Source organism: Somniosus microcephalus, chromosome 18 (assembly GCF_052327205.1).
Source record: "Somniosus microcephalus isolate GS21.2 chromosome 18, FLI_Smic_1.0, whole genome shotgun sequence".
Classification (NCBI taxonomy): domain Eukaryota; kingdom Metazoa; phylum Chordata; class Chondrichthyes; order Squaliformes; family Somniosidae; genus Somniosus; species Somniosus microcephalus.
The window spans coordinates 55,532,887-55,545,978 of NC_141004.1; the positions used below are offsets into that span (position 1 = coordinate 55,532,887).

A 13,092-nucleotide genomic window follows, 5' to 3' on the forward strand; every position below is an offset into this window, starting at 1 on the left:
AATGTCAAAAGTCAAACATCAATATGTTGACATGCAGATGTAATTCACAGGTTTCTATTGTCCTAAATGACGAACTAGCGTCCATCAGTCATACTACGCCTGTGGGTTCCACATACACTGAATATATTTTAAAAGATTGGCCCCAAAAAACCATTAGGAGTTCGCTCTCCAACTTAAGTGCCAAGATGTACCTACCTGCGGTCACCACTGGAAGGCAGCGCAGAGTTGGGGCAACCCTCAGCAGCAGGTGCCACATATAGTGTAAATGGCTGGTCTGGAAAAAGGCAGGGGGAGGGCGTGTTGTCCCCCCTCTTCACCCCACCCCCCAGAAACAAAAATAACACATCCCTTTGTAAAGGGGCTGTTATAAAATATTTAAAGAATTGGAGCTCACCTTGTCGGAGGTCCAGGCTTCAACCCTGGTTGGATCTCACTTCTGCCAGGATTACCTCTACCGAAGCTGTATCAGGTCTTGATCGAGTACCAGGGCATGTAAACCCCAACCTCCCAGGGTCTCTCTCCCTCACCCCCCCACCCCCCCCCCCCCATGTCAATGTCCTTGTAGTGGCAGGTGGACACCCCACCCTTACTAGAACAACCTAGAATCCCCGACTTAAGGCTGGGGCCCAGCAGATCTGGCCCCAGCCAACTTTGCACCATACTGGCGGACTCCCACCAGACTGAGGGCAAGAATATGACAGAAAGACGGCAGATTTTGGGGCCATTGTGTTTGCAATGTCACTGCACACCATGACCAAAACAATTCTGCCTCCAGGGTTGGCAATCCTGCCTTTCTGTTTTCCTACAAGACTCTGCAGTTGTGTACTTTCAGTTCCGTGCACGCGATTTCATTTGAGCCGCTTCAGCAAGTGTGAAAAATATATTCTTTCAAAATGAAATCAACATAGAAACGTCTCAACTACAGCTGCTTCTGTGATGCCACATTAAGAGTCGCTGCCACCAACACTATAACTAGAATCGATCTATCTATTTAAAATTCTTGCATCTAGCACATATGGGAAAGAGACCATCATGTGAAAGAGCAAAGTCTTGAGGAGCTCAAATATCATATTGGTTAAAATAAAACCAATATTATTAAATGAAAGGCACTGATTGCTTCAAATATAAAGAAGAACGTACATTTATACATTTATCTGGCACCAACGGGACCGGCGTGGTGCCGGTTTATCAAAAAGTCCGGATTACAGAGAGGTATAGTTAAAAGGTACGAGAGCTCCGTACACAGCAACAAATCCAGGCTTCCCTGTTGCTTAGCAACAGGTGCAGGAACCCCGGCCACAGACCAAGCGTCCCTGTTGCTTAGCAACAAGTGCAGGAACCCCGATTACACAGCCACAGATCCAGGAACGGCCACTAATATGAAGTAAAACTTACCTGAACCGACTCCTGAATTTTGCCGGTTAACAGAGGTTTCCAGTTATTTAGGTGCCGGTAAATCGAGAGTTTCCTGTATAGTGCATTTCACGAGCTCAGAATGTCTCAAAGCACTTCACAGCCAATTACTGTAAGTACTTTTGAATTGTAGGCACTGTCACAATGTAGGGAAACAACCAATAAACAAACGCTGCAAAATCTAACAATCAAGCTGTTTTAATTGCTTAACCAGGACATCCTGGTTTCTCACTGACTATAGGATAAATTATATATTAGAACAGTATAATCACTTCAAGCGCAGTTTCCCTCCATGATAGAATTTGTTGCCACCCACAATTATGTGAAAGGTAAAAAACAATGAAAGTCTGCTTAACGGAAGTTAAGACACTTGGTGAGTTAATACCAGATATTTGTATAGCATTTGTACTGTACTTGCATTAAGTGAGCTCCAGTTGGAAAGGGGGGGTGGGTGTTGGTAAGAGTGTAGGTTGTGGGATCAGGAGGGTGCAGGGTCAGGAGCCCAAGGTGGTAGGCTCAAGTCTGTACCACGAATAACAAGAATATGAAACCAGGGTGCAGGAAGGAGCCCAAACGCCAATCTGAATGCTAGAATCAGGTCAGGGCAAGTGAGCCCAAGACCAACCCACTAATAGAAAGGAAACCGAGTGGGTAGGCTGCAGCCTGAAATCAAAATTGAGTAACTGAATATGGGTTTGGGCAGGTAGGGGAGTGAAACCTGACTGCCTTGGGGAGAATCACAAAATTGTGTTAAATAAACAAAATGGTGGGTAGAGTTGGGCATCCCATGCAACAGTGCCACCTAGTGGCAGGAGGCCTGCAATTACAGGACAGCCAAATGTTGACGGCCATAAAATGCTGACATTAGATTTTCTTATGATAAATGTTGCCATAACAAGCGCAACTCAAAAATTGAGATACAGGAAGTAAGGGAATAGTTATAGCTGTTTACAGGAAACTTTCGATTAACCGGCCCCTAAATAACCGGAAATGTCGGTTAACCGGCAAAATTCAGGAGTAGGTTCAGGTAACTTTTATTACTTTTTTTACTCCATTTGTTGCTGTGCAAGGGTGTAGCTGCAGCTGTTGCCAAGCTACAGAGACGCTTGCAACTTGTGCCGATTGTTAGGGTTTGTTGCTTTATACGGAGCTCTCAGCTCCGTATCTTTTACTATAGCGCTCGGTTATCCGGAATTTTTGATGAACCGGCACCACGTCGGTCCCGTCCGTGCCGGATAAAAAAAAGTTTCCTGTATTAAGTACAGAAGGTGCTTGGGACTATTGCAGACAAGTGATACATAATCAGGTCCAGTTAGAACTTTCAGGCCTCACAAAAAATGGCCTTATCGTTATAACATCACTGCTAATGATCCAGCAAAGTGTAATTTAATGGATGAAACAATCTATTATATATAAACTAATAGTATTATTTCCCCAATCAACTATAGATTAGAAGGTGAAAAGTTTGGAGCATTAATTTCCCAAGTGTTCTTTCTCCAAGGTGACCATCACATAGCAGCATGCGACATACTGAGCACCAGTATCCACAATGACACCCGAGATAATGCTGAATATTCTGGTGAAAAGGATCTGTTGAGAGTTTTAATTACAGTACCTTCTACTTACAGTAGTTACATCTGCCTTTTCACCATTCCTTTCTCTCTAAATATAACTACAGCAAGATGCAAAAACTATTTAATGTGCATAAAATATCTGCCTTCATATTGACCAAACCTACTTATTACCACCAGTTCTGATGAAAGGTCATCGACCTGAAACGTTAACTCAGTTTCTCTCTCCACAGATGCTGCCCGACTTGCTGAGTATTTCCAGCATTTGCTGTTTTTGTGTTTGTTTTATCGCGCTTGTTTGATTTTTTGAAGTAAATGATCAAAATCCTGTCTAACATCAGACAGGATGGGACAGCACAGCAGAGCACAGCAAATAATTTTTCAAGAATCAAATGCCAAAACTACAGAAACAAACTCAATGGAGTACTTAATGATTCACTCTTTCAGTGCTTGGTGCTCTTCCCTTTCACTGAGAAATAATAGACCAAATGCAGAACCTTCAATTATTTATCTAATGTAATTGAAATATGTGCTGGATTATTAACTACAATAGGGAGTCATTAAATCCATCCCTTAGTCTCCAATTTTGTCATTACATAATTGATACTGGATATCTGCATCTGTTCCAGTTTGATGCTGTCCTGCATAGAAATAAGATTTTAAAGTGCACTATGAGAATCCCAGCTACCTTTCGGAGTGTGATGGATGTATGCAGTGCTGCCATCTTCAAGCTGTACAGCCTGGCCATCTTCAAAAGGCAGCGAATCACCTGTAGATTTAAATACATTAAAATGTTTGAAATGCAGGAACAAGAGAAGGACTTGAAGCTTACAGTTTCAAAAGTGCACACTAAACACTTTCAATGTACCTCATTAAAGTGTTTTTCTCCCCTGAGGTTCTCCTTCCCCCGATCCCCCCAACCCCACATCCCTTCACTGAAAGATTGGGCAAATAACCCTTTCCCTCCACTTTCCCCAGTGATGTTCTGGAACAAACAACTAAGTGAATCATGAAAACAGTCAAGCACATTTATCTGTTGATTATCCTTCCCTCGGAATAGGGTGGCCACTGTTCAACTGACTAACTGTTCAAGAGCTATATTGCTTATCTGTTAAAGCTTGGTGGCATAAGAGCAGACCAATGTGATGGTGCCCTGGATATACACCATAGCAGGATTTAAATACACCTGGGATAAACAGAGAGATGTGATAGGGTGCTATATAAATATAAGTTTGTTCTTCTTGCTTTACACTGTCCACTATATAATAGTCTGCTTGTTAAAAATGTGCTAATTACTACAACTTTGGCACTAACTGTATGGTGCTTCTGTGTATTCAGCTAAAATTCAAGGACTTGGTTTAATTTTTTTTTGTTATCATAATCTCACCATCGTACTTTATTGGCACTGCAGATTATATCTACTTAAATTGTGACTTTTGTTTAAAAGAAAGCCATTTTCTTCTGATTTGTCCACAGGTCTTTCCTTACCATACAACACCCATGGACAAAAGCATGGGTTGAACGGATGCTGGTTACAAGGCCTCTTGTCAATGAACCTCTATAGCCAGTTGCTAGGAACTGCATTAGAATCACTCAGATATCTCTCCCTAGGACTGCCTTACCCTTTCTGTAGGGAAGTGCCTGGTCTCTATTCAGCACCTCCCTATAGCAAAGTGACTGGGATTAAAATTCAGCAGCATGGGAGATCATACACACATGCCTGCTTGCATCATGTTGTTTGTTGGTGCTTCAAATAGCTCCATCCCTGTACTACTTCTTTAACACACTACCATTTCAGGAAGTTTCATCAATGTGCTACTTATATATAAAAAGTAGCCCCACTTAGAGTCAGAACGGCACAGAAGGGGGCCATTCGGCCCATCGAGTCCGTGCCGGCTCTCTGTAGAGCAATCCAGTCAATCCCATTCCCCCGCTCTATCCCTGTAGCCCTGCAAGTTTATTTCCCTCAAGTGTCTATCCAGTCTCCCCTTGAAAACATTGAGTGTCTCCGCCTCCACCACTTCCGTCAGCAGTGAATACCAAGTCATCACCACTCGCTGCGTAAAAAAGTTTTTCCTCGCATCCCCCTGTATCTCTTGCCCAAAACCTTAAATCTGTGTCCCCTAGTCCTTGTACCATCAACTACTGGGAACAACCTTTCCCCATCTAGCCTACCCAAACCGGTCATAATCTTGTACACCTCTATCAAATCACCCCTCAACCTCCTTTGCTCTAATGAAAACAAATCCAGCTTCTCCAACCTGTCCTTGTAGCTAAGATCCCCCATCCCCGGAACCATTCTGGTAAATCTCCTCTGCACCCTCTCAAGGGCCTTCACATCCTTCCTAAAGTGTGGTGATCAGAACTGGATGATATACTCCCGTTGTGGCCTAACCAGCGCTTTATAAAGGATCAGCATAACTTCTCTACTTTTGTACTCAATATCTCTATTTATGAAGCCCAAGATCCCATATGCTTTGTTAACCACTCTCTCAATATGTCCTACCACCTTCAGGGACCTATGCACATTAACTCCCAGGTCCCTCTGTCCCCGCACACTCTTTAAAACTGTGCCATTAAGTGCATATTGCCTCTCCCCGTTCCTTCTGCCAAAATGCATCACCTCACACTTCTCTGTATTAAATTCCATCTGCCACTTGTCTGCCCATTCTGCTAGCCTTTCTATGTCCTGTTGCAGTCGATTGGTATCATCACTGTTTGCCACACCCCCAAGTTTGGTGTCATCAGCAAATTTAGAAATTCTACTCTGTATTCCAATATCCAGGTCATTTAAATATATCAAAAAAAGCAGTGGCCCCAGCACTGACCCTTGGGGAACACCACTGTCTACCATCCTCCAGTCTGAAAAACAGCCATTTACCACAACTCGCTGTTTTCTGTCCTTAAGCCAATTCCTTATCCAAACTGTCACTGACCCACCTATTCCATGAGCCTCAATTTTGTTAACCAGCCTTCTACAGTATGTGGTACTTTGTCAAACGCCTTCCTAAAATCCATGTAGACAACATCCATTGCAATCTCTTCAACAATCCTCCCTGTTACTTCATCAATTCAATTAGATTAGTCAAGCACAATCTGCCTTTTACAAATTCGTGTTGGCTCTCCTTAATTAACTTAAACCTTTCCCAGTGCCTGTTCATTTTTCCCCTGATTATTGTTTCTAAAACTATAACCACCACTGATGTTAAACTGACCAGCCTGTAGTTACTAGAATTGTCCTTACACACTTTCTTGAAATAGGGGTCACATTTGTCACTTTCCAATCCTCAGGCACCTCCCCCGCATCTAGGGAAGACTGGAAGATTATGGTAAGCCCTTCTGCTATCTCCTCCCCCAATTCCCTTAGCAACCTGGGATGCAAGCCATCTGGACCAGGCGACTTATCCACTCTAAGCATACCCAGCCTTTCTAGTACATCCTGTTTTATCAATTTTCACCCCTTCCATTGCTTCTATCTTTTCCACTTCTACCGATATTTTGTCAACATCCATCTCCTTAGTAAACACCAATACAAAGTACTCTGAGTATTCTAGCCTGCGCCTCTAAGCATATAACATCTTCTTTGTCGCTAATAGGCCCCACCCCGCCTCTTACTACCCGCGTACTGTTTACATGCCAGTAGAAGATTTTTGGGTTCCCTTTTATGTTAACCGCCATTCTACCCTCATACTCTCTCTTTGCCAATCTTATTTTCATCTTCACTTTCCCTCTCAACTTATTGTATTTGGTCTGGTTCTCCCTTGAAGAATTCACCTGACATGCATCATACGCCCTCTTTTTTTGTTTCATCATCTTCTCTATTTCCCTTGTCATCCAAGGAGCCCTTGCTTTGGTTCCCTTACCCTTCCCTCTTGTTGGAATGTACCTAGCCTGTACTTGGAACATCTCCTCCTTAAAGATCACCCATTGTTCCGTTAAGAGTTTTTCCTGTCAGTCTTTGGTTCCATTTTACCCTGGTAGAGCCTTTTGCATCCTATTGAAGTTAGCCCTATTCCAGTTTAGAAGTTCTACTCTAGATTGTTCCTTGCTCCTCTTTGTGGGGATAATCTTGGTTGAACTCCCTCTGTGGTGTCGAACATTATTAGGTTCCAGAATATAAACCTGATCTCTATACATTTGTCAGTAACTTATTAAAACCAATGCAAACATATTAGCAATTGCTTCAGGCAGAAGGAGGACAATGACAGATTGGTACAAACCTACTGTAAACACAAAGTAGCTTTTACCGTGTAGAAAATACAACTGTACTCTTCCATATCAGGCTGACTCTCATCCATTCTTTGGACATAGACAGAACTTCCATTTATGCTAAACCTATGATTACCAGTTACCTTTTTGCACTGTAACTTGTTGGATGTAGGCTGTCGTACCATCTTCCAGCTGAATAGTTTGCCCCTCAACCAACTTTGCATCTGTTAAATATGTTCAGAAATCAACACACTGTCAGGATTAAAAAAATTGGGAAATAATGCACTCATAACACATTCATCGTAAACACTAATGTATTGAAATTGGATTATGCAATATTCGTACTGAACATGTTCATATAAGCTTGCTCTGCCTGCTATTTTAAGAAATGGGTTAACGCCTTTTTTTTAATTTTTTTTTTTTTTTTTTAAAGTGAAATCATTTTGTATGACCGCGTTAATACATTTATTGTTAATATTGCACAGTGCAGTTTCTATCCCTAAAAGTGTATCTATATATTACAGATTATACACACTATGACATATGGTAATTTGGTTTGATGTCTACCTCCAGGACCTAAACCCAAATCCACATACAGCAGTATGAAATAAGCATAATAACAATCCTATAAAAGCTTATCGTCTGTATGGATTTAAGCAAAAAATATGCTACAATGGAACTAATGTAATACAGGGCAACAGTATTTTGTTACAGGAAATTTTCGTTTAACCAGAGGTTAAAAGTCCGGAAAGCTCTATCTACCGGCAATTTTCAGGAGCAGTTTTCTATAAGTTTTTTTTACTTCTCGTTGTTTTTTTTCCCCCCCAGTCAGGCTCTGCAAGGTCTGTAGCTAAGCAACAGCTTCAGCTAGAGACGCTTGCAGCTGCAGCCGACTGTTTTGAAGCTGTTGCTAAACAACAGGGTTTGTTGATTCACACGGAGCTGAAAAGCTCTATGTTTTAACATTAGGGCTGGATTATACGGCAGTTTTGATCGAACGGCACCAGCTCGGTCCCGTCAGTGCCGGATACCAGAAAGTTTCCTGTATATTAAAAGTGGAATTTGGAATACATCAGAATGGACAAAAAAGTGGCTTCCAAATCAGACTTGCACACAACAGATCTGGCGATACAAGTATTCCCTACAAAACAAACATATTTAATGTTAATAATTAGTTTATATCAGGAATGAATTTGACCTCATCGTTAAAAGTCTAATTTACCATGGCACTTGACAAAATATTTAAAAATCCATCAACTTCACCTAGTCTAATGCAATTTTTAAAATAATGAGAGACATTTTACATTAAAAGTTGCAAAGAAGTACAGTACTGTATTATAGAAGATATGATAGGGAAGATGTATGTGGAAACATTCCAGCCAATAATATGTTTATTTTCTCTTATTCCGAGAGATTGATTACAGAATTTTCTTTTGGCTTAGTCATTTTCTACATCCCAGTTACCATGGAAACAAAGTATGTAAATGTTATTACATTTAATAAACAAATAAATGATTAAACAATAGTTGCAGATGTCAGAACTCAGTATGTTCTGCTGGGAGATGTAATTAAGTGAATCAAGTGTGGCAGTGTGACGTCGCCAGTCCACCTCTTTGCCCATTCTACAGCATTCAACATGGCAGATCTTGTAAAATGTGACCCAGAACTTACTGTCGGAAAGTAAGATTAAAACAAAGGGGCTGCAGAAGACTTTTTTTTTTAAGTCATGCTACTTGCTTTAACAACTCTGTTTAAATGTTAGGATGGGACTGTTCCATACATTTCAAATTAGAATTAGACTTCCCACGTGGATGGGCACGCATGCAGGTAGAATCTGAAATAGATTTTAATTAAAGGACTTTTGACTAATTTCAGGTACTGTCCAATGTTCATTTTTCCCCATTTTCATCTGTTTATTTTTCTCTGGAAGAAATGGCACAACTTAAATGTAATTAACGTATGCACTTTGGAAAATGTATATCCAGTATATATGAATGTTGATTCCCCATTATATATATGCTCCACCCTGGCTTGGCGGCCTTGGCCATGCGTATCTTATGAATGGTTAAGCCACTCCAGGTCTGCATCGATGACACTCTTTAGCCGGGGATGAATCTCCATCTGAGTCACTCTGCTATGGAGAAATGCCCAGTCTCCACTTAGTGCCTTCCAAGAAGGACTGATATTAACAATTTAGAGGAGTGAGAAATCGAATCTCCATCCCAACACTTCATAGTGGCAGATGTTTGACCGCTGTCATTTAAATTCAAATTTATCACTGGGTGCTCACCTTTCAGTGCATGTTGGATGTAGGCTGTAGAGCCATCTGTAAGGGTCACTGCCTGCAGGCTCAGGCTCTCCATCATCTAGTGTAATCTAAAACAATGACAAAACACGAGTATCAATTACTACTGAATGTGAACAGCTTGCATTTACATCGTGCCTTTAGCATAACAAATCATCCCAAGATCTCTCACTGCAATTCCATGAGAAAGTACAGACAAGGTACTTAAACTATATAAAACAATAAATAGCGACACAATATATAGAAATCAGAAACATAATGTTGGTTATGATTGAAACATAAGATCCTGAGGGGGTCTGGACAGATTGGATGTGGAGAGGATGTTTCCTCTTGTGGGAGAATCTAGAACTAGGGGTCACTGTTTAAAAATAAGGGGTCGCCCATTTAAGACAGAGATGAGGAGAATTTTTTTCTCAGAGGGTCGTGAGTCTTTGGAACTCTTTTCCTCAGAGGGCAGTGAAGTAGAGTCTTTGAATGTTTTTACGGCAGAGGTAGATTCTTGGTAAGCAAGGGGGTGAAAATTTATCGGGGGTAGGCGGGAATGTGGAGTAATCGGATCAGCCATGATCTTATTGAATGGCGGAGCAGGCTCGAGGGGCCGAGTGGCCTACTCCTGCTCCTAATTCGTATGTTCGTATGCATATCTAGTGTTGAGGGTCTGCTTGTTATCCCTCTAGGGGTTCATATTATAGATTCTGTACTGCAAGAATAACATGTACAGGAAACTTTGTGCTATCCGGAGGTGAGCTATCCAGCAATCTGGAGCCACCGGCAAAAATCAGCAGCCGTTTTTTATTCTTTTTTGTTTGTTTTTTTTTGCTTTGTTTGAACAGTCAAGCTGTGCAAGGTCTGTAGCTATAGCAACAGCTTCAGCTACAGAGCTTTAGGGCCACACCCGACTGTTTAGAAGCTGTTGCTAAGCAAGTGTTTGTTGTCAAATACAGAGATAAGAATCTCCGTATCTCTCAAAATTAACTCTGGAGTGTACGGCAGTTTTGAGGCAACGGCAGCAGCTCGGTCCCGTGGGTGCCGGATAGCACAAAGTTTCCTGTATTTATATTTCACATATACAATACATCTAGTGCAATGAATGCTAAATAAAAATGGCACCATACATTTAAATATGATGAAAAGGACTGAACACTGATACACTGGCATCTTTATTTGTGAAAAGCAATTGGGATCCAGTTTTTAAGCTTTCCAATGTGTTAGTGGCATAAAGAAAGAGAGAGGAAATGTGGTTTGGAATTGAGGCTTGAAACTCCCATGCAAACAAGAAACTAATTCTAGAGTGTCTGGCATTCAGTGGTTTAGCGCTCTGTCATCACTCTTACAATCTTCTTTTCGGATTCTAAAGGACACATCTTTGAAATCGTTTCATCATTATCATGAAATGTTACAGTGAACTCCATGGTCATTGCTGCATCAATACTTACAAATGTGCCCATGGTTACATGCAGTCTTACAGATAATTTTTTGGTATGTTATTTTATATTTTCCCCATTTCACCTCATTAGATGTCCCTGGACCATACTCTGGTTGAGAAAGGGCTAGTGAAAATATTGCCAATTTGTGCATAAACCATTCAGACCCTACATTCAATTCATTTGTACAGATTTCTCTGGGAGTGATTATGGACCCTGATTGCAATAGAACTCTCTCTAAAGTTCTCCAATATCTTCTCTGAATAATAATCATCTAGGATGTCAGTTTATTAGGAATAGCAGCACCTTTGTATATTGCAGGCAGAGTTACTGGTTTTCCTTTTTCACAAAACAAAATTACAGAACACAATCTCCAAAACCCCGGTAAGAATGTTGGCATCTCATTAAGTTAAAAACAGAATTTGACTTCACTATAAACCAGTGCCCTGGTCAATAAAAATAATGTCAGTTATCAAACTCATTTTATATTCATGAAGGTTTACAATTCAAAGCACTGGAAAATGCACAACATTTTGCAAGCAATGCCAATCCTACACCCTCTCGAAAAAGCACCACAGTTGGAATCTTTCAATATTCTCCATTAGGTCTTTCACTCCTCACTCCAGCTGCCATGTCTCCTCCTGGGGTCGGGGGACAACAGTTGAGATCAGAACCGAAGACTTAATTGCAGCCGTCATTGCTGTCCATGATTGGCCGGCATCAGTTTCCTGTGGGTTGACCGGAGCTGCCAATCTTTCCTGCCCTGAAATTCTTCCCACATATCCAACAAGTCAGTTTAGATTTACATAGTCAATTGGACAATTACTTTTCCACACAACTACTGTCTGGTTAAGCTTTGACAAGATCTGGCACCCAGCCCAAGAAATGATCAAACAGATGCCAATGCACACTGTCCCAAAACGGTGCTTTACTAACAGTGGAAATGCAATCCTCTCACCTATTAATGAAATATTTTCTTTATCTAGACAATTCCCATTTTTATTGTTAAAGCTCTCAGTTGTAACATTAGAATGATTACATTTGACATACTCCATCAGCTACATCAACAGCTTAAGTGCTGTATTGTTGATTTATAATTCCCTAATAACTGGATTAAAACTGTGAAGTGTGTTTCAATAAGGACTTCTCACATCCTTTACACACCCAAGCCAGGCCAACAGGATAAAGTTATGAACCCAGCTCCTCCCATCCCACACAAGCTGCAATAGAACAAACAGTCAGTGCCCTTCAACAACTTACAATTAATATTCATGTATAAACATCTTCCAATGTTTTGTCCTAATTTGCAATTGATTACCTAATTGCAGTCTGTATAATACAAGTACTCTTACCTGTTATTATACAAGTATTGTATTGCTAATAGTAAGGATATTACAGTAGTTTGAGTGAAACTGATAAGTGCTAACCTAAATTACTGATGTGGAAACAGAAGTCAAATAGCAGCAGGATTGATGTTATCTGTGTGTGATGACAGATGCTATATAAATTTTTCAAACCATAACATATTAGCCTAGAAATTACTGTTTGTGATGTTTGCTTAATAGGGTCATATAACACTCCTCGGTTATTTTAATGTAGGCATCAACCCATTTATTTTAACACTTAAGAGCACGAAAGGAATGTCATTAATCTGAATGTGTTAAGCAATCATACGCTAATATCAGTCATTTCTAGGCTTTTCAAAGTGGGAAAACTGTTAACATTCAAAACAAAAAACTCTGCTTCAAAGAGCTTGTAAAACATTACATTATTAAAATCATATCAATTATGTATTTTTGCCTCACTTCATAATTATACATTGTACTCTGCTAGAAGAGACATCACTAATATGTTATATGGGACATAAGTGAATGCACAGAATGTGAAAATGCAGATGCACTAGTAATGTTTCTGAACAATATCGAGGAGCAATGAGCTGTGCGTCTTCTATTTTCCTCATATTAAACATTCTTCACGCGCTGTTCACTGTTCTGTTATTTAAACAAATGATCTCAGTAACATGAAACAACAATATTTTTGTTCATCTTGCAAAGGGAAAAAATATAATTGAAGAGTTAAATTCCATGTACATAAAATGCCCCTGCACGTTTTAAACACTTGAACCCAATATTTGAAAGTGTACAGTAAAGCCAAAACTACAAATTATGTT

At 40.4% G+C, this 13,092-nt stretch overlaps 1 protein-coding gene across 9 annotated transcripts in view; it reads right to left on the bottom strand.

Annotated features, from left to right (window-relative positions):
* Positions 1–13,092, bottom strand: part of LOC147105285 (zinc finger protein 76-like) — a 78,465-nt gene that overhangs the window by 43,603 nt on the left and 21,770 nt on the right. For all 9 annotated transcript variants that reach the window (XM_086011482.1, XM_086011486.1, XM_086011485.1 and 6 more), the window contains 3 exons: positions 9,484–9,569; positions 7,337–7,417; positions 3,673–3,753 (listed from right to left, as the gene is read on the bottom strand). In XM_086011482.1, coding sequence (XP_085867608.1) covers positions 3,673–3,753; positions 7,337–7,417; positions 9,484–9,559 — 238 coding nt within the window. In that variant the 5' untranslated portion in view covers positions 9,560–9,569. The remainder of the gene's footprint in view (positions 1–3,672; positions 3,754–7,336; positions 7,418–9,483; positions 9,570–13,092) is intronic.